Here is a 23602-nt window from a genome sequence, read left to right as displayed (position 1 = left end):
GAAGGCCAAGGGCGCGAGGAGCTGGTTGATAGAAATTTGCACTCCGGGCACTCCGGCTGCGGGTACCATCGCGGGGCGGTGGGGGGCTTGGGAACCGAAGCCCCTCTCTGTCCTCGGACCCCAGAGAGGCCGGTGCGGCCGCAAAGGTGGCGTTTCCAGAGCCCGACTGAGTCCAGCTCCGCTTGCCCTCTGGAGCGAGCGGCCCCAAGACCCTAGGAGGTGGCTCGTGCCCTCTCTCAATCACCGCCTTCCAGAGTCGCGGACTTCCCATCCCAAAGGCAGGGCTGCTGTCTTCCATGCACGCTTGGTATTCGGCAAAAGCTCCTTTGCCGACGCCGGGTCGTTTCCAACCCGGGTCTGTTTCTCCACCAGGATGCCCATGGCCGAGGCCCCCCAGGCAGCTGGCGGACAGGGCGATGGAGGTGATGGCGAGGAGGCAGAGCCGGAGGGGATGTTCAAGGCCCCCAAGGACTCCAAGAGAAAAGTCCGGGACTACCTCCGCCTGGCGCCCCTGTGGTTGGCCCTTGTCGTGCTGGCTTCGGTGGGGGTCCTGCTCTGGTATTTCCTAGGTAACCTGTGGGCCCGTCTGGGAGAGGCGCCTGGGGAGGACTTGGGATGGCCGTCGGGGACGTACCAGGAGAGACCGGAAGTCCAGGCTCGGGGAATGCGGAGTTCACTGCATGAACTTGGGCAAGGCACTTCTTCTCTGAGTCTTTCTGCCGTCCTGTGAGATGGGAGAGCTCCTGCACCTATGTTCTAGGTCCCGGGCTCGGGTCAAGGGCAAGTTCCTTGCTGGAGTCAAGCGCCCCCAGCTCCCTCCAGTGGGGGAAGGCGTATTCTCACAGCACCCAATTCCTGTGAACCGACAAGCAGGAGTGTAAACATTGCCTCCACTTGCCTGAAGCCCTCCTGGGTTGCCCCTGGGCTCAGAGCCAGTTGGCTCTGCGGGAGGAGGCCCAGCGACACAGGAGGTACCTGGCACCTAGGGTGGGGACCACAGCTCTGTCGCCTCTGGGTCTCCAGGACCCAGCATGAGTGGGGATGAAGGGGAGGGAGACACAGGACTCAGACGCCCGGGGGAGTGTCCTTGCACAGAGATAGCTTTCACACCCCAGCTCGGGCAAGCTTACAATTCAACACACGGGGAAGGGGGATCTGGAGTGTCCAGAGCAGGCGGCCAGGGGACGCTGGCCTTGGTCTGAAGTTTGGCCTCCCCCTCTGGTATCACAGCCATCAACTGGTCCCCGGGAGACCCAGGAGCAACGGGCCCATGTTCTTGGGTCCATCTGTCTATCCTTCCATTCATTCATTCATTCACTCACGCATGCATGGCTTCATTCATTCATTCATCTACTCACTCCCTTATTCAGTACCAAGCACTTTCTGTGCCCCAGGCTCTGTGCCAGGCTCTGAAGATAGCCCCCTGCCCTCACCAGGAAGCAGGGCATGGGCTAGGACAGAGGAAGGTGACCGGCCAAGGAACCAGAGTGGAGACAATGCACCTTGCCCAAGCGATCAGAGACTTCCCATAAACACTCTGCGGAAGTTAGATAGTCTCCTTACTGGCTGAGTCTCATGGTGAATGTCAGGCCCTGTGAAGGGAACGGGGACCCACTACGGAGCAGGCATCAGAGACATCAGCCCAGGCCCAGCTCCAGCGGGCGTCGGGGTAGGGATTATCTGGAGCCGGCCCCTGGGCCACGCTGTTAGGAAGCCTAGGCCTGATGCACCTGCTGGCCATGACTTAGACTGTGAATCCGCTCAGAGCCAAGCGAGGCGGGCAGGCCGGGGGGTGGGGGGGTGGGGGTGGAAGCTGTGTGCATTTCACCACTGGCAGGAACCCAGTACCCCAAATAGCACAGAGCTGCCGAGGCCTCAGGATGATTAGTCTTCGGGGTAAACCGCGGTGTTGGGCTGGAGGGCCAGGAACCCAAGGGCCAATCGTCTTTCTTTGAGGAGTCTAACTGCTCCTGATTCTGCTCCGGGAGTACATTCACCCCTCGGGGAGGGGGTGCTCCCTGGGGCTGAGGACCCAGCGCGGGGGGGGGGTGCTCCAAAGCCCCCAAAGGGATTTAAGGGTAAAAGGAGGCACTTCCAGGAGCTATTCGAAGGATTCTTCCCGCCCAGGCTCACGCTGTGCTCCGGGTGCTGGGCGAGGCGAAGAATCTAGAAGGGGAGACAGACAGGGGGCCTGTTCTACTGGAGCAGGAGAAGCCCAAAGTGACAAGCCAATGACTGGTTAAGTGGCAGTCAGACTCTAGAAAGGGGCCCGGGGGAGAGGAGAGGCAGGGGTAGGGGCTGGCTCCCCAGGCGGGCAGGTCCTGGGCCCTGGGGTGCCTCCTACTTATGCTGGGGGCCCTCATGACTGCCCAGCTCTGTCTTCTTCGTACTTACCCTCCCCTGCTCTCCTGGGTGACCGTTCATGCTTTCTTCTTCCCAGCACCAAACCCCGCGGGCGCCCCCCCCCATTTCTCTGCTCCCCCCTTTGCAGCAAACTCCTCGAAAGACCCGTCTCTACTTCTGCACCCCCCGCCTCTCCGGTACCTTCTCCAATCTGGCTCCCCGTCCCCCGCCCCCAACGGCGCTTGCCAAAGTCACCAGTCATCGCGTCGCTATATCCGACGTCCGGCCCTCTGTCCGCCTTGCACCTGAGCCACCGGCAGCATCCGACCAGGCCCCTCACTCCCTCCTCCTCGAAACCCTCTCCTCACGTGGCTTCCAGGGCGCCCCACATTTTCTTTTGCCCCAGCTCACACTGTTTGCTTCTCCCGCGTGTCCTTCGCTGGTCGAGGGCTCCCCTTCTCCCTAGTCCGCCTTCTTCTTTCAGGGTCTCATCCGGTGCCCCTGGCCTTAAATGTCCTTTATACCCGGGTGACTCCCAAATCCGTCCAGCCTGGGCCCCTCTGTCGCCGGGGCTTGCCCTCCACCAGGATGCCTAAGGGCATCTCGGACCGCAGCCCACGGCTCTCCCTCGTTTCCTCTGGACCCGCACCCCCCAGCCCACTCAGTGGCCATCCCGACCCTCCAGCCGTGCCCCCCTTTGCCCCCCTCTTTTACACCCCGGCCCCAATTAGCCAGCAGGCCTGGTCGCCCCTCGCCTGGCCACTGTCACTGGACGACTGTGGGAGACCCCCTCCCCTGACGGCCGCGGGGCTCCCTGCTTCCGTCCTTGTCCCCTTACAGCCCGTTCACACAACACCAGGGGGACCGATTTAGAAAGCAGATCAAAGCACCTAACCTCTCCCCTTAAACCTCCCCCGGCTCCCACCTCATGGCAAAACCCAAGTCCCCCCCGTCCCTCCCCCCTCCCATCTCTTCCTACTCTCCCCTCCTTCCCTCCTTGTGTTCCTCAAGTACACCACATGAGCTCCTGCCTCAGGACCTTTGCGCTTGCTGGTCCCTCTGCCTGGAAAGTTTTTTTCCTGTAGATTAACATCCGCCTTCTTCCCTGGCCGCCAGGTCGCGGCCCGCCCTCACCCCTGATCTCGGAGGCACCGACGCCTCTAAGTGCTCGTTTATTGTCTGCCTTTCTTGCTCAACAAACCATTAAGGGCAGGGTGTTGTTTTCTTCACTGTTATACCGAGAGCGCGAACACAGTAGGGTTCTCAAGTACCATTTGCTGACTGAGTGAATAAACGAATGAACGGGGCTAGAGACCCAGGGCTGTGACTCTGGTGAAGGGAAGGATGCACGGAGGCGCTAACCCGCAAACCTGACCTTCTCGGCCACGCGGGTCCCCTGGCTTTCGTGTGGTCTGCATCCTGGACCGATTCTTGTGTCCGAGCTTCTGCCTGGGAGCCTTCGGGACATAGACCATCCGTCTATGGGCTTCTTTCCTCCCTGTCGCCGAACAAACCGGACGACGCGATGTCCACGGCAATGATGATGACGGCGGAGGGGCCTCGGAGGCCAGGGATGCCGGCCGCTGAGCTGAGGGTTTGGGTGGCAGGAGAAGGCGTCGGGGAGACCGGAGGCTCCCTCGGCTGACCTTGTTGGTTCTTCCCGGGCAGGGTACAAGGCGGAGGTCACGGTCAGCCAGGTGTACTCGGGGAGCCTCCGCGTGCTCAATCGCCACTTCTCCCAGGACCTCGCCCGCCGGGAGTCCAGTGCCTTCCGCAGTGAAACGGCCAAAGCCCAGAGGATGGTAGGGAAGGGCTGCAGGGAAGGGAGGGAACGGACGAGGGGTGGGGAGGGACTCAGAGGGCCCCGGTCAGGCCGAGCCCACCGGTCAGTCGCTTCAGAGCCCTCGCTGGGAGCCGGGTCCTGTTCCAGGCATGACGGGAGAGGAACGTAAGATGGGGGGTGGGAAAGTCAGTGGACTCGGGGGTGAAACGCACTTGGGTTAAGTCCCGATGGTCACTTCCTAGCAGCCTTACCTTGGGGGAGGTCAGGGTCGTGCAGGGGTGCTGTCCGGGCCCACCCACATCCCCTCCCCTCCAGGGCGATGGTTTCCTGCCCTGGGGATGGTCTCGGGCTGCCCGTACGTCCTACCCTCCGGCTGTGGGATGGCACCCCGCCCGGGAGGGCAGGCCGGAAGTGCTGAGGAGCAGTGCTTCCTGGGAGTAACCTTCAGCCACGACACAGGGCGCGGGTAGATAAGTACCCCAGCTCCCTTGGCCTTGGTGAGGCGCCAGCTCTGAGGATGCCCCCACCGCCTCCCAGGGCTCCGTGTTGGACGGTGCCCACGGCCCTGTCCTCCTTCACAGCCGCACTGGCCGTCCCCCTGCTGGCCTGTCCTCCTCGCCCCCCCCCCTCCCAGTGCTCTCCAGAATCACCCCCAAAGAAGCCACTCTCCCCACACCCTTGTCCCGGGACTTGCTTCTGGGGGACGCGCCCAAGGCTCTCTTTCCTCTGTAGCGCGGACAATCCAGAGGGGCGTGGAGTCGAAAGGGGATGGTGGGGACGTTGTTCAAGGTGTCCGAGATGCTTCGCAAATGCACCTCCTGCCGTCCGCGCCGGGCTGCGAACACGCGCGCAAACCGACCAGCTCAGCCCCCGTGGCTGGTGGCTGGGGGGGGGGGGGGGTGAGGACCCGACTCGGGAGCCGAACGGGGCTCTCCGGAGTGGAGGGGCGACTTTTGACGAGGAGGGACAGAAGCCATCGGTGGTCTGGCGTAGGCGGCAGCATTGAGGGGCAAGGCCTAGGTATGGGGGGAGGGGAAAGGAACGGGGGTCAAGTTTGTTCTCCACCGCTCGTCCGCTGGGTGACCTCGGGCAAGCCTGTCCACCCGGTGGGTTCCTGTCAAGCAGGGCCACTGACAAGGGCAAAGGACACGCGCAGGTGGGAGGGGGTTTCCGCAGAGGGTCCCCAGGGTGCTGCTGTCTCCTCTCCTTTTAGCTCAAGGAGCTCATTGCTAGCACCCGCCTGGGGCCTTACTACAACTCCAGCTCAGTCTATTCGTTTGGGTGAGTCGTCGCGGGCCCCACCCCCAGCCCTCACTAGAACCTGAGACTCAGAGACAAGGAGGGGGTGCTGGCGGCTGCCGATGCGATGGGCTTGTTTTTAAAAATGGGGACACCCAGACATGGGCCTTCCCTTCGCGGAGCTCGGTTTCCTCACCTGTAGAATGGGCACAAGGCCGCGGTGGGGCTCACGCCAGACCGTGGCTGTGCGGCGCGCGGACGCCGCACGGGAGTCGGGGTGGCGGGAGTCCGGGTGGCCCAGCTGTCCCGTGCATGTCCGGCTCCGGCCGGTGGCACACCCCTGAACCCCGCCCGCGCGCGGCCGGGAGGTAGAGAGCGCCTCGCTCCGGGTTTGTCGGGAGGAGGTTTCCACGTGAAGGGGGAGGACAGCGCGGGGGGGGGGGGAGTGGGGGGGTGGGGAGTGGGCACGAGCCACGCTTGGCTGTCTCCCCCCCCCCGGAGCCGGATTTCCGGCCCCTTCCCACCCGCCTCGCCTTCTGCCTGCCTTAGGGAGGGGCCTCTCACCTGCTTCTTCTGGTTCATCCTCCAAATCCCCGAGCACCGCCGGCCGATGCTGAGCCCCGAGGTGGTGCGGGCGTTGCTGGCGGAGGAGATACAGTCCACGGCCAACGGCTCGGCCCCCGCCCCCTACAGGGCCGACTACGAGGTGGACCCCGAGGGCCTGGTGATCCTGGGTCAGTACTGGGGAGTGGGGGTGTGGGGCGGGCCGGTGAGGGCTCCGCAGGCCTGGATGCTCTCAGGGTGGGGGTGGGGTGGTCTCCGAGCGACCCCCACCCCCACCCGGGGAGCCAGGACCACTGCGGGGCGGTAGGGGGTCGGCACTCAGGGTCAATCTCAGGCAGGCTGGCTCTGATGGTGGCCGCAATTTTTACTTGCACTTTTTAATTTCGTTTTATTTATTTACCTTTGGTCTTTGTTGATTTGTCTGTTCGTTTCCTTTTAACAGAGGCCAGCGTGAAAGACATAGTTGCCCTGAACGCCACGCTGGGTACGCGCCTGGGGTTTTTCTTTCCCCTCCGCTTCGTTTTGAGTCGCTGTTGCTCTTGGCTTTGGTCGAGTGTCGGGGGGCCGCGTGGCTTCCGGTGGGTGCGGGGAGCAGTGGCCTGGAGGGACCCGGGGGGGCTGCCGTGGTGGGCTTGGTGATGAGTCCCGAGCGAGGCTTGGGCCCGCAGGGGACGGGAGGGATGGTGCCCGCGTGCGTGCGTGCGTGCGCGCGTTGCCTGCGCTGGGTGTCGGAGTGAGTAGCCGGGTTAATTGCACGTAAACGTGACTCTCCTTTTTTCTATCGCCAAACTCCCAAGCTACGGTTTCCACTAATGGTAGAAAATACTCTTGCCAATTCCAAGCGTTATCAGCCGCTTTGCATTTAAACCTTGGTCTCTTGGAGATCTTTCTGTCACGTTCAAGGATACTCCCTTCACATTTTCCTTCCGCTTCTTAGCCAGGCTCTTCTGCCCTGTCTTCCTCCCCCACTCCCATGCCCTGTTGCCAGAGTCGCTTTGCTTTTCTCCAAGAGGCTCCGTAGTCCTCCTCCTGCACCCTGGGAACAAAGTACCAGCAGGGCCACCATGCCGCACAGCGCCAGGCGGCAGTGTCCACATCGGAGTCTGCGTGACTGGAGACTCCTGCGGTTGTGCAGTGCACAACCTGTGCTGCTGTGCCCTGTGGTTCCCGAGCAGAAGCTCCTAAATTCCCAGCTCCTTCTTACATTACCTAGAGTGTCTACCCAGAGCTGAGGCCAGGCTGAGGGCATCAGCCCCCTCTCAGGGGGGCAGGCAGGATTGAAATCATCGTCATACCCTCTCTTATCTTCTGGCCTGTCAAATGCTCACTTCTTCGGGGGATGGAGGTGATGAGGTCAAAGTGCGACTTCCAAGTAGCTGAAATCATGGTTCTCGAAACTATAGTGAGCACACATCAAAGATGTATTTAACTTCTTAACGAGGGGACCAGTAGAATATTGCAAAACTGGTTCAAAGGAGAATGTGAAAGACGGACGGATGGAGGGATCGATCGATCGATCTCCCTACGTAGCTCCCTATCATCTTCCTCTGCACCGGTACTCACACCGCCGTGACCCTTGGTCTTGGATGGGCTTCTCTGCCACCCTTGCCTGAGCTGGCTGTCCACGCGTCCTCAGGTTTCTGGCGGTTCCTTCGTAATTATCTTTATTTGGTTCAGTGCACGTCTGGAGTCCCTGCTCCCCGACAGCACGGTGTCTAATGGGGCGAGGATGACAATTCAAACCCTTCGTACAGGCTTTTTCCAGCATTTCCCCCATGCCAGGCCCCATGCCTGCTCTGGGGACATCAGATGACCGTGTCCTCACCCCTGCCCTCAGAGGAGCTCTGAGCCCAGGAGAGAGACAGACAAATAAACAGAATCTCATAACACCAAGTGCCAGCACTAGAGCAGAGGTCCCGGGGGCAGCGGAAGGGGGGGGATCGTTCCACCCTGGGGGCGGAGGGACACCAGGGGCCACAATCCAAAGCAGAAGAAGGGACCCTGCCTCTAGAGGGAGGGAAAAGTTGCTCCTGCCCGGGAGGGCGGGGGGTCCTGGATGCCTTCATGGGGGGGGGGGAGGCAGGCAGCAGACTCAGGCGTGGGAGATGGGTAGGGGTCTGTCAGGCTGCGAAGAGGAAGGGACACTCTGGGCAGAGGGAACAGTGTGAGCAAAGGCCAGGCGAGGAGAATGCAGCAGGCATGTTCGTTTACTCTCTCCCAATGACTGGAGGTGACAGGGTTCCCAAACATATTTCTGATGATCAACAGAGACCAGCAGATACTTCTCTACTTAATAAGCCTCAAAAAAAAGTGGGGGGTGTGTGCCTGGGTGGCTCAGTCGGTTAAGCATCCGACTTCGGCTCAGGTCATGATCTCACGGTCCGTGAGTTCGAGCCCCACGTCAGGCTCTGTGCGGACAGCTCAGAGCCTGGAGTCTGCTTTGGATTCTGTGTCTCCCTCTCTCTGCCCCTTCCCCGCTCATGCTCTATCTCTCTCTGCCTCTCCAAAACAAAGAAAACTAATTAAAAAAGAGAGAAATTATTAAAATGGCAAAAGCAAAACCTCAACTTGGGGCAAGATTTGAAGAAAAAAGACAACCAGGAAGAGCCAGGCGGCCTTCCCCAGGTGCTGGCTCAGGCAGATCAGAGGCCCTGTCTCTTCCCTGTCACTGGTGCCCCGTCCCCCCCCTCCCCGCACCCCTCCTCCGGATTTCCTCCCCCGGAGGAAATCAGCTCCCCGATGGAGTCAGGACGGCCAGGGCTCAGGACGAGGGGGTTGAGGCAGCAGCATCTGAGCAAAGCATCCTCCCCTCCGTTCCCTTACTGGTGCTCAGAACCCCCCAGAGAAGGAGGTGGGAAATGGGCGACCGTAGTGTGCGTTCGCCAAAACGGAGTGGCGAAGCAACCGAGTCACGCGGCTGATGAGAAGGTGCCGCTGGGACTGCAGAGCAGGGGGCGAGCCCCTCACCCACCAGGCTGCCTCCCACCTACCGGGGCGCCTCCCCTCATCCCTGCTGCTCCCCGGGCTACCCTAGCGTGAGGCTTCGAGGAGGGACTCGGGCTCCAGGGGAGAAACTGTTTGTTGGCTGCTGGTCCCTGGGGCCTGAATCAAACACACAGTAGGGCCCCCACCGACCGTGCCGAGGGAGTGAGCGCACGAAGATGCTAGAACGGTGCAAGGGGGCCTGCCGTGCACGTCCTGACATTGCCCGCAAGGCTCATGGATTCAGTCAGGCGGCAGGTGCAGCGGGGTGCGGACGCAGGAGGGGAGTCCGTGAGGGAGAAGGGGCTGCAGAGTGAGGGCAGCTGGCGGGACTGGCTGTGTCTGAGCCTCAAGCGGCGGGGCCCGGCTGGAGGCTGACAAGTCACAGGGCTCTCTGCCCCAGCTCCCCCTTCTCCCCCTCCCCCCACTCACCTAGGGAACCCTCGCCCCGCATATGGAGCACCTGCTTTGTGCCAGGCCCCGTGGTGGGCACGCAAATGCACATCAGCCCTAAGCGTGTGACAAAGCCTGCAGGGCGGTGTCGTGGCCCCCATCCGGCCCGGGTCTGTAAAGGGGGACGCTGACAGCAACTGCTTCACGGGGCTGTTAAGTGAGGTGGTGAGTGGAGGGCGCTTAGCCGCCCTCCCTGCAGCCCTGCATCAAATGCTTAATCAGTGCGATCTGTGTCCTCATCATTAGCTCGAGGCCACTTTCTCGACCCAGTGCTGCCTCTCGGCCCCACCGGAGCGCGCGCCCTTCTCTCCACCTGAAATGAAACCCTCACCCTAGTCCCCCCTTTTTGCAAAAAAAATTTTTTAGAAGTTCATTAGTGCGAGACAGCGCATGAGCGGGGGAGGGGCAGACACAGACTCGGAAGCGGGCTCCAGGCGGGCTCCGAGCTGTTCGCTCAGAGCCCGATGCGGGGCTCGAACTCGCGAACCGCGAGATCGCGAGATTGCGACCTGAGCCGAAGTCGGACGCTTAACCGACGGAGCCCCCCGGGACCCCCTCACCCTTCTCCCCTTATTGCACAGCCACCTTGCAGGTCGCTCGGCCTCCTCGAAGCTGCTCCCAGCAGTCAGAGGGGTCTGTGATCCAAGACCCGCCACGCCCCAGCGCTGCCTAACCTTCCATGGCTCCCCGTGGCCACGGGGGAAAGGGTCTCCGCTCCAGGGCGTGATCTGGGCCCTGCCTCCCTTCTCCGGCTTGCTCTCTTGCCTCAAAGTCCCCTGGCCCCCTCTGGCCACCGGCCGTTTGTTCGCGCTGTGACCCTGCCTCCCCCCACCCCCAACCCCCACCCCAGGTCTCCCCAGCCCTACAGCCGGCTGGGCTTAGAGCCCTCGCTTCCTGAGCTGTTACTTACTGCTGGGCTCTGTATCTGTCCTCGCTGTTCTTGGTGCTCCCAGGCGGTGACCGGACCTTTCTCTGGCACTCGCCGGGCACGGAGAGGTCAGTGAGCGCTTAAGCGAATGAACGAATGGACCCATGAGTGAATGCGTGGATGGGGAGAGATGGGAACCAGCGGGGAGACAGAAAGAAGGGACATGGCACATCTGGGCTGATCCCCATCCAGCTGCTGTCCCCGGGCCACCCCCGCCCAGGTGAGGACCGGCTGGCCCCCCGGGGTCTCTCCTCCTGGCTAACAGGGGTCAGGGGGCCTGTGCCTCTCCCTCCTCCAGGCTGCTACCGCTACAGCTACGTGGGCCAGGGCCAGGTCCAACGGCTGAAGGGGCCCGACCACCTGGTCTCCAGCTGCCTGTGGCACCTGCAGGGCCCCAAGGATCTCATGCTCAAACTCCGGCTCGAGTGGACGCTGGCCGAGTGCCGGGACCGGCTGGCCATGTACGACGTGGCCGGGCCCCTGGAGAGGAGGCTCATCACCTCGTGAGTCCTGGGAAGGGGGCGGTGATGTGGGGGCCAAATCGCACCCCGTTCCGAGATGAGGGGCTGTGTGACCCTGCTCCTCGGCGTGTGGTCTCTGAGAGGCAGTGGGGCTAGCCCACGGAGAAAGGGAAAAGAGGCTGAAAGGGGCTGCGTTTTGTGGGCCGTCCCCTTTCCCTCCCTGAGCCTCGGTTTCCCCACCTGTAACAAAGCGGTTGTACGAGATGACCCGGAACCTCAGCACTGAGGGGCGACAGGGCTTGTCAGGACTCTTCAGGGTTTGGCAGCCCCAGACCTCCCACCTCCCCGCCCTCTGGTGCTTCTCAGGGGCGTGTCCTAAGGCAAGTCACTTTGCCTCTCTGAGCCTCAGTTTCCTCACTTGTAAAATGGGGGCAGAATCACGCCCACCTTGCCGGGTTATTGCGAGGATTTAATCAGTCCCACGCTTCTCACACATCGTAATGCTATCCATTATTGCTACGTGTTCAGTGTATCCATCAAATATCCAATAACTGCTGTCCGTTACTACTCTCATTGTATATAGTCTAGTGGGATTGGGTCACGAGGGGCATTGAATGCCAGGAGCAGTTTGAGCTGTAACACTTGCTAAGTGGCCCCCACTTACCAGCCCCCCCCCAAAAGTTCTTGAGCAGAGGAGCGGGGCTTTAGGACATCGGATAAGATGACAAGGGCAGGAAGCAGGCAAGTGGCGGTGGGGGTGGTGGGGGGAGACCACGAGGGGGCTGGAAATGGCCTCGGCCTCCAGGAGATGTGGCCGCCTCCGCAGCGTGGGGGAGGGGCTCTGTGAGCCCAGGTGTCACGTGGCTCTGTGACAGGTAGAGGGGCCCGGCTGGGAGGGCAGGGAGGTGCCCCAGGCTGCTGCCTCCTCTGTCTCGCTCGGGCTGGCCCAGCTTCCAGGCGGGAGTGGGGGCGAGACCCGCGTGTTCAGATCAAGGGCAATCCTGGAGGCTGGGCAGGGCCGAGGTTCTCCCCCAGATCCCTCCCCTCCCCCCCCCCCCCCCCCCCGCCCCGGGCCTCTCTGAGTATCCTGGCTCTGAGGCGGCACACTCATTTGCGACACCGCCCCCCCACATGGTGACCTCAATCTGGGGTGTGCGTGGGCTGGGTTCCTGGAGGGCTCTGGGAAGGCGGAGAAGTCAGACACCATCTGATTTCCAGCCCCGATGAGGGTGGGGACACTTGCGGGCTTCCCCTGGGGCTTCTTCAAGCCCCACCCCCCACACGGCCTGCCCAGAGGGAGGGGACCCGGCTCAGCCTCGCCCCTGCCGGCTGTGGTACCCAGGCAGCTCGGACATCCCACCTCAGAGCCTTGCAGTGTCCAATGATGGGTCGGATAAGGTCAGGGGGTCCCCAGACTTGCACCCCAGAGCCGTGAGAGGGTCTTGCGCGGTGATAAAGAGGACAGAGCAGGAGGGTCCCCGCCCTACTTGAACCCCGTGGTTTGTCTTATGGGTTTCACACCCTGGGAGACGGCGACACATTTTTGTCTCTGCTGCTAAGCAGATAAAAGAAAAGAACCCCCAACGTTAAAGGCTGAGGCGCCCACTACAGGTGACCTCGGGCCCCTCAACCCTGAAACCTGGGCTCCCTGCGGGGTACCGGCCGGGCACTCGGGGGTCACAGGGCTTCTGAGGGGACAGGGGCTGAGGGACGGAGGCAACCTCCTGGCCTCTCTCACCTGAGGAGCTGGCCTGACCCTCACAGGGCCTCCAGTCGGCCTCCTGGGCCAGAGAGGGTCAGAAACCTGCCCAAGGACACACAGCAGGTTGGCCACAGCTGTGCTGCTCTTAGGCCGCCCTCCCGGGCCCCTCCCGCCCCAGCCACCTTTCTCTGTCCTTCCAGGGTCTACGGCTGCAGTCGCCAGGAGCCCGTGGTGGAAGTCCTGGCATCCGGCGCCGTCATGGCCGTGGTCTGGAAGAAAGGCCTGCACAGCTACTACGACCCCTTTGTACTCTCGGTGCAGCCTGTGGCCTTCCAGGGTGAGGGGTCGGGTCCCTAGGGATGGGGGTGGGTGGGGCATTGCTGTGAGAAACCCAGGGCACAGGCCAGCAGGCCTTTCACCTTCCTGTTGGAGTTGGGAGTGGGACGGGGGCAGAGGGAAGGTTCTGGAAGCTCCTCCGCTCTCCACCCTCCCGTGCCCGCGGCTCCTCTCTTCTGTCCTCTATTCTCACTCCATTTCCCTACCTTTCACCTGGCTCTCCGGCCCTCCCTGTCCCTGTCCCCCGTCTCCCTCATTCTCTCTCCCGCCCTCTTTCTGTTTATTGTCTGTTCTGTCCCCACCCTGGACCTGTGTCTCCTCTCCAGGCTCCTCCCCTGGCCCTTTCCACTCTCCCCCCCCCCGCCCCCGGCTGCCCCCCTCCCGCCCCTGCACCTGCCTGAGGCTAGAGGGTGGGTCTGCGGTCAGGAGGCCCCGAGAACCTCAGATTCACCCCCAGACCACCCTCGCATACCTAGGGTGAGCCCCACATCTCCCTGGAGAAGGCGTTCGGCTCAGGGAGGGCTATCCACACCATTTCCGGGAAGGGCTCCCCAGGCTGCCCGCGGGTCTCCCCGCTGTCCTCCTGCTCTGGATCTCCCTCGCTGACACCCCCTTTCCCAGGAAGAGCTCACCCTGCCCTTCGTGTCCTGGCTGTCGTTAGGCCTGGATCAGCGAGGCCCCTCTACTTTCTGGAGCAGGTGGAAGAGAGGGTTGGAGACAGGAGACCACGAGACGCTGCCCCCACCTCTCCTGGCAGTCTGCCTCTTCCCGCCCCTGGTGTTGGCCCCAGAGGTCTCCTGGCAGTGACCCAGGTCCCCAGCGGCCCCGGCTGGGTTCCGGCAGCCCTGTGGGGGGTGCCTGGGGCCGAGGAGCTGCCGGAGCCCGCGCTGGTTCCAGGGAGTCACTGACATAGCTCAGGGGAGAGGGGGACAAGGTGACCCTGGCTCCGGGGAGAGGTGGCGGGGCCCCTGGGAACCCTCCTGATCCCTCGCCCTCTCACTGTGTGACCTCAGCCAGGTCCCTCCTCCTCTCGGAATCTCAGCTTTGCAAAGGGGAATGATTCTCCCTCCCCCGATGCCCAGAACCGCGAGGCTTGCACAGTGGTGACCACGTGTAGTAAACGTTCAAGGGCAACACAATTCGTGCCGATAGGTAACATTTATTTGAGGACTCACCACCGATCAGGCTCTCTGTGCGTTGCGTGTCTATTTAATCGGCTTAGCTGCCCTGTGAGGTAGGTGCTACTATGGCCCCCGTGTTGCAGATGGGGAAACTGAGGCCCAAGGCCACACATTCACACTCGACCACTGAGCTTGACGGTTTAATGGCAGGATGCGGGTGGGGTTGCGGCTGCCTCTCACCTGCTGGGAGGCGCAGCGAGCTGGGGCCGGGGGGACCTTGTGTAACAGCTGTTCTCGGGGCCCAGCTTGCGAGGTGAACCTGACCCTGGAGGGCCGTCTGGAGCCGCAGGGCGTCCTCAGCACGCCTTACTTCCCCAGCTACTACTCGCCCAGCACCCACTGCTCCTGGCACCTCATGGTGAGCCCCGTGCCCTGCCACCCATCTGCCCTCTGCCCAGGGCACCCTATGGACCTCAGGAAGCCCCGGCGGGGAGGGGACCGCTGTCCTGCCCCTGCTGGAGCAGCCACAGGCTGGGCCCTGGGTGCACATCTCCCCGGGAGGGGGTGGACAAGTGTGGCCAAGGTCTGCCTCCCTTGGCCGCAGTGGTGCCTGTGTGTTGAGTGACAGACAAACCTCAGCCCCGGCAGGCCCTCTGTGTCGACAGGCCTCCTCCCTTTGCGGGGCTGGGAAGTGGGGCCACCAGCCCAGCCACAGCCCACGGGCCACGTGGTGACCACTCCTCTGTCACAGGTGCCCTCCCTGGACTACGGCTTAGCCCTCTGGTTTGACGCCTATGCTCTGCGGAGGCAGAGGTATGACCTGCCGTGCACCCAGGGACAGTGGACGATCCAGAACCGGAGGTACCCACCCCCTGGGGCCCCCTTCCTCTCCCCACAGTCACCCGCCTGGGGAGCCCATGTCCCGGACCTCAGAGGGGCAGCGCAGGAAGAGGGCACAGGGCACAGGCCAGGCTATTAGGCCCGCCGCCCCGGCCCCAGCCTCCCGTCCTGCCACCCGAAGGTCTCAGACACCTTGGCTGTTGATTTTGGTTCGGGCGGGATGGCTTCGCTTCCTTGGCTGCTGTCACCCCACTGTCTGGTCCCCTGAATTCTCAAATGAGACGATTCCGGAGCCACAGGACTCCACGTGCACCCGGGGACCCCTCTTCCCTTACCCCACGCCCTGCTGTTGGCCAAAGTCGAGTGGCTTCCGGGCTGGAAAGCTGCATGGCCAGGGTCAAGTCCGCTCTGGCTAATGTGACCAAGGGTGGCCGATCGCCAGGGTCGCTCCGTATCACCCACATCACCCACGGGACGCTTGCCCTGCTGTCTGTCCTGACTTGGGCCCCCGGGGGACAAAGTTTCAGAGGAAGAAGTGAGCCCTCGGGGAGGTGGGACAGGACACAGCAGGGCCGCCCGTGGGTCATCCGGGGTTGCAGTTTGATCAGTAGGAGGAGGACTGGTAAATGGCCACTGGGGGAGGCAACCTGGGGTCCCCGGTGGCCCTGACAGCTGCAAGGAGTGAGGTGGGAGGGTGGTGGGGAAGGGAGGCAGGGTAGACACGCTCTCCCCAGTCTGGGAAGAGGTGGGTGACCTGGGACATTTGGGGGAGGGGATACTTAGGCCCTGACTGGGAGCGGCCCCCAGAGGGAGAGGGGAAGGTTCCGGCACCTGTAGCGGTGAGATGATGACGTAAGTTACAGGCAGGGCTGCGGGGGTAGGGGGAGTAGGAGGCCCTCCCGGGGCCCCATTGTTGGGCGGCAGACGTTTGGGGAGAGAAGAGGGATCTTGAAGTAGCCTCGCCGGCCGGGGTGGGGTCCAAGGACGTTGGAGAGAAGCTTCTGCACCTAGTAGGGTCGGGCCTCTGCCCTCCCTTTCAATCCCACGATTCTGGTCTCAGAGGCTGGGATGCTCATGTGCAAAGTTCCTGACTTCTTGGCTTCACGCAGTTTGAGTGTCCGAGATTCCAGGACATAAAATGCAAAAAGGTTCCAGGACTCTGGAAGCCTCGGATTCTGGGACTGGTGTCCACGTTCGCCAACGCGGGCTTTGTCGGTCGATGCTATTCAGACACAAGGTGACAGGGTTGACGACGCTCCTTGACTCGTCGTCATCCTTTCCGGGGCCCTGGCAATTCATCAGGGACTGTGGTTAAAGAGAAAAAAGGCGAAATGCCTGTGGTGCGACCTCAGGCCCGTGCTGTTCGGGAAACAAAAGGCACCCTGTCCCATGGGTCCCAGCGTGCGGGTGTCATTTCTGGGCACCTCCACGTTTATCCTCAGGGAGCTCCCTGGGGACCCAGGGGAGTCACTCTTGCAACCGGAATCGGGCGAGGCGGTCGGATCCAAAGCGTGTGTGGGTGTGCATACGCATGCCCGTGGGCGTGAGTCCACGCATGTTCGCCTGCACCCGTAAGTGCCCACCCGAGTGCGGATTCTCCTGCAGAGCCTCTGAGCAGCTGTGCTGGCTGTTCACTCTCTTGGCCACGGCGCTCCTGACCAGCCCGCCGGCACCCGGGTGAGAGGACTGAGGGCCTCTGTGGCCCTCGCCAGTTCCGAGAACGGCCTGGGAAGTCCCACCTCTATCTCCTGAGACCTTCGGGAAGGATCCAGGGTCCCCAGGTGGAGACTCACGCCCCAGGCCGGCCCCCCCGGGGTTCCTGCCCATGTCTGAGTGTGGAAGGGAAGGCAGACGTGTGTCTCCAAATCATAAGCACAGGACAAACATTTCCTCTAGTTTCGCTCTTTTTTGATAATGATCATCCAGTGTAGACGCTGAGAAACTCTTTGAATGAGCATTTGTTGGAAAATTTGCTTGTGTGGGTGGCAAAGATATGAGAGGTCCGGGGAAGGGTGTTGATTTGCAGGCACAGGGTGTATAGGGAGGGGGAGGGCACGGCCTCGGACCCAGAATGGCCATGGACGAGGAGCAATAGAGGGCGGGTTGGGGGCAAAGGGGCCTTGCCCTTCAGGTGGCGATGTAGCGATGAGGAAAGGCTGGGCATCCTCGGCTTTGTGGCCTCCCTCCCCTGGGCCCTTTCTGCCTTTCCCCACCTCCCTCCTTTCTACCCGGCTTCTCCCGGCGCCCACGGCCAAGGCCTCACGCCCTTTGAGTGGCCCGGAGGCGGCGGGGAGGGACGTGGCCTAGTGAGCCTGGCCACCGGCAGCTTGATTTCACAGAACCCGCTCTGGCTGGGCGTCACCACAGCATAGGTTTCCCCTTTACCGGGAATCTGCCTCCTGCCAGCTTCCTCTCCTGTGATGTCACTTTTCTCGTGATCTGCCCGATCGTTTCCCCTTCCCGCCTGCTGACTGCTGACGGGAGAGGCAGAAGCACCGGCTCCCTGGGCCCGCGGGAGCCCCCTGTGGCTGACCCGGCTCCGGGTGGCCCTCCTGGTCCTCTGCGCCGCTGGGTGGCCAGCACTGCCTGCAGCCACGGGGGCTCCCGGTCAGACTGAGGTCAGCCCGACCCCAGGGCTGGGTGCTGGCCGTGTGCAGGCCCGGCTGCAGCTGCTGCCCTAGACGAGCTCACAGCCCGACGGCATCAGCAGCTGGCCTTCCGGGAAGTCGTTTTCTCATGTGTTCCTTAAAATACCCCGCAAGGGAGATATTATCACCCCCATTTTATAGCTGTGAACACTGACGCTTGCTGAGGTCGATGTGCCCGAGGTCGCGCAGCTGCTTCACGTGGCAAAGCTGGCCTCCAGCTCGGCTCTGCGGCTCTGGGTCCGGAGCTCTGGCCGCCACGCCAGACGCTGCTATCCTCCCTTCTTTAGCGCTTGCGCCTTCTGACCCGCCTTCGCACGTAATCTGTCCTCAGGGAAGGGAATGTGTGCGTGCATGCAGCTATCCTGGATCCTTCCTTCCTTCCTTCCTTCCTTCCTTCCTTCCTTCTTTCCTTCCTTCCTTCCATTCATCCATCCACCTACCCACCCACTTTTCCTTCCTTCTGTCCACCCACCCTTCCATCCATTCACCCATCTATCCATCCACCCATCCTTCCTTCCATCCATCTACCCTTCCTTCCTTCCTTCCTTCCTTCCTTCCTTCCTTCCTTCCATTCATCCATCCATCCACCTACCCACCCACTTTTCCTTCCTTCTGTCCACCCACCCTTCCATCCATTCACCCATCTATCCATCCACCCATCCTTCCTTCCATCCATCTACCTTTTCCTTCCTTCCTTCCTTCCTTCCTTCCTTCCTTCCTTCCTCCCTTCCTTCCTTCTTTCCTTCCTTCCTTCCATTCATCCATCCATCCACCTACCCACCCACTTTTCCTTCCTTCTGTCCACCCACCCTTCCATCCATTCACCCATCTATCCATCCACCCATCCTTCCTTCCATCCATCTACCTTTTCCTTCCTTCCTTCCTTCCTTCCTTCCTTCCTTCCTTCCTTCCTCCCTTCCTTCCTTCTTTCCTTCCTTCCTTCCATTCATCCATCCATCCACCTACCCACCCACTTTTCCTTCCTTCTATCCACCCACCCTTCCATCCATTCACCCATCTATCCATCCACCCATCCTTCCTTCCATCCATCTACCCTTCCTTCCTTCCTTCCTTCCATTCATCCATCCATCCACCTACCCACCCACTTTTCCTTCCTTCTGTCCACCCACCCTTCCATCCATTTACCCATCTATCCATCCACCCATCCTTCCTTCCATCCATCTACCTTTTCCTTCCTTCCTTCCTTCCTTCCTTCCTTCCTTCCTTCCTTCCTTCTGCCCACCCAGTCTTTCTTGAATTCCTCCCGGTGTGGAGTCGCTGATGTGCAAGAAGGTTGATAGGGTCTCTTCTGACAGTCTGGGTGAGGCAAGAAGGAAAAACCCCCAACCCAGAGAGGTGAGAAAGCAAACCGGCCACTGCGCAAACATGTGCCTCCAGACCCCCACGCTTTGCAGCTGAGCTGGGTTCCACGGACTTTAGACTCCTGGCGCCTCCTGAAGAGGGCTGATGGGGGAGGAGGTGACGCTTGGATGGGGAGGAATTAGGGAGCCAGAGGGGGTACCTGCCCTTCCCCAGAAGGCTCTGCAGCAGGATCCAGACAGGCAGATGTGCACAGGGGCCCAGCTGGTGCATCACTCCGTGAGGCAGGCTGCGTCGGGGAGAGCGGGAGAGGGAGGGGCTGGCTGCAGCCCTACACATGCCTCTGATTATTCCCAGCCAGTGTTCCTGGGGCTTCCTTTCCAGAAGAGGAATCTAGATTATTATGTGAAATTAGTGGCTGACTGAACTTGAAAAAAAAATTATTTTAACATTGCATCGACGAAAAAGACCGTCTTTAACTTGGGTGAGTCAGCCTGAGTCCCTAGATTGTAGCCTCTGCCTTGAATTCTTATGGAGAGACTTGCCCCTGTCACCAGCCCCTGCCCCAGCCCTCCAGGGTGAGCCCCAGATGCTGCCCAGACAGGTCCCGGGGGCACCAGGCTGAGCCACGGGCTGATTCTGGAATTTCTTCTCTCAGATGCCAGTAGGGAAAATGTTCGGTCAGCACGCACCGGTACATGAGAGAGCCAGAGCTCAGGGTGACCACGTGGCCCTCAGATTCTTCTGGATTGAAATGTTCCACTCCTCTCCCACCTGGCTCTGGTTCCTTCCCTGTCTCTCCACAGTCTGTCCCTGACTGTGTGGGGACAGTGCCTCACGCCCCTGAGCCTTAATTAAACACGTTCAGGGTTGTGCTGTGACACTTTTCCCCTGGCCCCGTATTTCCCACCTCCTACCTCCCCTGTCCCTGCTCCTCAGGGAAAATCTCCGGGCATAATAATCCATGATAACATTTGTCCACGTTAGAAACAGTCCGATGGACGAGCCAGCCAGCCAGCCCAAACCCGCTTTGCTTCCTTAGTTTTAAAAGGACAAGGGCCAGGACTGCTCGAAGGCGCCCCCTAGTGGCGTTTCCTCCCTGTCTTGTCCCCTTGGACTGGAGGAGCCGGGCTTCTCCAAATTTTCCACCTTTACACCCTTTAAAATTATTGAGCGCCCCAAAGCGTTCTTATGCGGGTCATATCATCTACGTTTACAGCATTAGAAATCAGAGGTACGAAAATTTAAAAACACTTACCAATTCATTTAAAATAACGAGCCCGGGGATGCCTGGGTGGCTCAGTCGGTCAAACGTCCGACTTCGGCTCAGGTCATGATCTCACGGTTCGTGGGTTCGAGCCCCACGTCAGGCTCTGTGCTGACAGCTCAACCTGGAGCCTGTTTCCGATTCTGTGTCTCCCTCTCTCTCTGCCCCTCCCCTGTTCACGCTCTGTCTCTGTCTCAAGAATAAATAAACATTAAAAAAAATTTTTAAATAAAAACAAAAAATAAAAATAAAATAACGAGCCCGTTACATTTTAACATAAATAACGTATTTTGCAAAAAAAAAAAAAATTATATTTTCCCAAACCAAAAACAGTTGGTGGGAAAAAATATCGTTTCACGTTTTTGCAACTCTCTCCTAAACTGGATTAGTAGACCAGAACCGGATACACACATCTGCTTCCACATTCAACCGGCTGCCATTATCGCTAACACATCGTGTAGTCTCTGGAAAATTCCCCCGCATCCTTGTTGAGAGAATGTGGGTGAACGTGGCAGGTATCATCCGAGCATTATTATGAACATAATTTTTACTTTGGACCCCCCGCCCTGAGGTTCCCCGGACCACACTTTGAGAACTGCCTGTTGGTCTGGAGGCAAGGAGAGGATTCACTGTGACCAGACAGCAGGAGGAGGCCGGACCTTAAGCCGGGTCGGTGGCGGAACCCGGGAAGTTGCAGTGACGGCCAGGGTGCCCATCTGCCCCCCCCCCCCCCCAGAGCGGGCTGAGCGCGTCCTCCTAGGTCCTGAGCAGCCTGGATTCTGGTTTACGTCGATGGTTCCCTACGCGAGCCTCATCTAGAAAATGGGACGAGAACAATCCCTGTGTCACGAGATGGAGTTGTTGCAAGAACCTCGAAATCTCTGGGCAGTGAGGCCTTGTGATGTTGCTGTCGATGTGGGAGGGGCCGGACAAGACAACCCCACATCTTCCTCGGGTGTTTGCTGATGAACTCATTGCTTAGTCAGGTGAACTGTGGAGGGCTTGCCATGTTCTAGAAGTTCCGGGGAGGTACCCGGCGCCTGCAAATCAGGGGAGCTGCTCTGTGGGCTGCATCTGCTGTGGGATGCTCCCATCATGCTTTGGGGCATTCCCGCCTGCTCTCTTGACTTCCTCCCATCCTCTCTGCCGGGGGTGGGGGGGGGGGCACTTTCCCTTCCGTTTGCATGTTTTCTGACCTGTGTTCTGGGTGTTTCCTGCGTCTGTAAAGCATCCCTATTTGCTCTGTGAGGGTGCTCCCTTCCCTGTGGGGGGTGTTCCTATGAGCTGTTCAGGGAGGGGATCCCACCTGCGAAGGGAGGGAACCCCAGGCTGCTGTCTGGGTAGCGACCCTGTCACTCTGGGGGGGGGGGTGGGCTGCCCCCCCTTGGTGAAAGCGTGCCCACGTGCTCTGGGAGGCAAGGTGCTCCCAGGCGTGGGGTGGGATGAGCCCCCCCCATACCTCCGTCCCTGGAGATGGGAAGATTCCTCCCTGCTCTCTGGGCAGAACTTCACCCCTCTGTGGAAGTTCTCCCACCTGCTCTGTGGGGACGAGGGCATCATCTTGGGGTGGAGGAGTCCCGGAGGGATGTGATGGCCCTCCTGTGGCCGGGGAAATGGTCGCCCCTTCGTGGGACAGAGAAGCTGATGGCCGTCAGCGTTACTCTATTGTACTGGTCCTGGGAGCAGAACTGGTGTCTCCCTCAGGTCCAGAGAGAGTCACAGGGAGACCCCCCAGGGCTATGGAGGCTTCTCAGTGGGCGGGACGGTGCCCGAAGGGGGCACACGGCTGCCTTCCCCCTGCCCCCCTCCACACTGAGCACAAGGGGAGCGTCGTCTCCTGTTTTGTCGGCTTTGGAGTCAACGGGGGTGACCATTTCCCTTATTTTCTAAGGCAGGAAAGCGTGCAGCTCAGAGAAGGCCACGGACTTGCTAGGGGGCCAGGCTTTGAATTTTATCCCGCAGGGAATGGGGAGCCACTGAAGGGTTTTGAGCAGGGGGATGACGGAGGCTGATTTCCAGAAGATGACTGTGGGGGTGAGCGTTCACCCAAGGGAGGAGTCAAGACAGATGAGGTGGACGATGGGGAAGCAGCTCCCCCTTCCTCTCCGGCTGCTCTGCCCTTGCCCTGTCTGTGCGCGGGGACCTAAGCTGTCCCTTCCCTCGGGCCGGCCTGTGTGGCCCTGAGCCTCTCTCGGTCGCCCCCAGGCTGTGTGGCCTGCGCACCCTGCAGCCCTATGCCGAGAGGATCCCCGTGGTGGCCAGCGCCAGCATCACCGTGAACTTCACCTCCCAGATCCCGCTCACCGGGCCCGGCGTGCAGGTGCACTACGGGTTATACAACCAGTCAGATCGTGAGTAGGGGCAGCCTGGGGGGCAGGGCGGGCACCCCCCGACGCCCCTGCAGCTTCTTCCCGCCTGCCTCCCATCCCCAGAGGCTGGACAAAAGGACCGTGTGTGTGTGTGTGTGTGTGTGTGTGTGTGCGCGCGCGCGTGCGTTCACTAGGCACACCCTCTCATACACGCCTGTGCGTGTGCTGGGTCCGTGTGCCTGGCCACGTATGTCCTCATGGACTGTGCATACCGGCGCGTGCGTGAGCACACGAATGCAGCGTGTCCGTCTGCCCGTGTCTGCACGATGACACGTGTCCTGACGGCGCCCTCCCCGTCCAGCCTGCCCTGGAGAGTTCCTCTGCTCTGTGAATGGCCTGTGTGTGCCAGCCTGCGATGGGGTCAAGGACTGCCCCAACGGCCTGGATGAGCGGAACTGTGGTGAGCCACCCACCCGTCGCACCCCTCCTCTCTTCTCTATGCTGAGCTGAGCCCCCTTCTTCAAGTCGCGCACGGTCCCCCTTCTCAGCATCCGGGAAGTGGGCTCCCTTCGCTGTGCTAGGTGGCAAAATGGAAGCAGAGAGTGGGAAAGTGGGCTCCCCCGGACCGCCATGTGGGGCAGGAGCAGGGATAAGGTGGGACCCCAGGTCTCCTGACTCCCAGCTCAGGGCTTCTCTCCATCAGGTCACGGCCCCCAGCCGGCTGTCCGAGAAGGAACAGAGTGGCTGGAGGACCAGGAAGGGGAAGGCTGTTGTGCAGGGACAGGCGAGGCGTGGGCGGCCAAGGAGATAATCCTGTGTCTCCCTCTCTCGCGTGCGGTCTTCACTCCTCTACTCCGGGGTTCGCACTGCAGCTGCCATCTTCTTGGAGTTATGTTCCCCACTGCCCGGCCCTGGTGGTCTCTTGGAATAATGCCTCTCCCTCTGAGTTCTGGCTTCTGGGCCCCCAGATTCACCACCGGGGCAGCCTTTTCTTGTGTGACCTCCCCAGGCCTCCCCCAACCCCGTCCCACCCAAGTTTTACATCCTTGGGGAGAGAAGCGGGAGGGAAGGGAGATGTGCTGGGGAAGGTGCCTCATTTTTGGAACCAGAGCACCTGGCTGCAAGTTCTGGCTCAGCCAGGTGACCTTGGACAAGTCACTTCCTTTCTCTTTCCACTGGTGAAACAGGGTACCTCACAGTACCTCACAGGGTTGCTGTGAAACTCGGTGGGTAGAGTAGCTAAGAAAGACATCTGGGATCATAACACATGTTCTGCAGGCAGCACAGGGTCCCGGCCTGGCTTCTC

General features: G+C 61.0%; 1 protein-coding gene and 1 long non-coding RNA gene across 2 annotated transcripts in view; one reads left to right on the top strand and one right to left on the bottom strand.

Annotated features, from left to right (window-relative positions):
• Positions 1-370: 370 nt before the first annotated feature.
• TMPRSS6 (transmembrane serine protease 6) overlaps positions 371-23602 on the top strand; it is a 33843-nt gene continuing 10611 nt past the window's right edge. The window contains exons 1-11 of the mRNA XM_042993194.1: positions 371-569; positions 4012-4145; positions 5340-5407; positions 5915-6099; positions 6372-6413; positions 10591-10795; positions 12656-12792; positions 14218-14330; positions 14664-14773; positions 22193-22338; positions 22658-22756. Coding sequence (XP_042849128.1) covers positions 374-569; positions 4012-4145; positions 5340-5407; positions 5915-6099; positions 6372-6413; positions 10591-10795; positions 12656-12792; positions 14218-14330; positions 14664-14773; positions 22193-22338; positions 22658-22756 — 1435 coding nt within the window. The 5' untranslated portion in view covers positions 371-373. The remainder of the gene's footprint in view (positions 570-4011; positions 4146-5339; positions 5408-5914; positions 6100-6371; positions 6414-10590; positions 10796-12655; positions 12793-14217; positions 14331-14663; positions 14774-22192; positions 22339-22657; positions 22757-23602) is intronic.
• On the bottom strand, positions 4822-6603 carry LOC122240463. The gene is made up of 3 exons (XR_006220238.1): positions 6330-6603; positions 5930-6106; positions 4822-4961 (listed from the first exon to the last, which is right to left on the bottom strand). It is a non-coding gene; the product is annotated as an uncharacterized LOC122240463 (long non-coding RNA).

Source organism: Panthera tigris, chromosome B4 (assembly GCF_018350195.1).
Source record: "Panthera tigris isolate Pti1 chromosome B4, P.tigris_Pti1_mat1.1, whole genome shotgun sequence".
In the NCBI taxonomy this organism is placed as follows: domain Eukaryota; kingdom Metazoa; phylum Chordata; class Mammalia; order Carnivora; family Felidae; genus Panthera; species Panthera tigris.
This window is presented reverse-complemented; position numbering and strand designations above follow the sequence as displayed.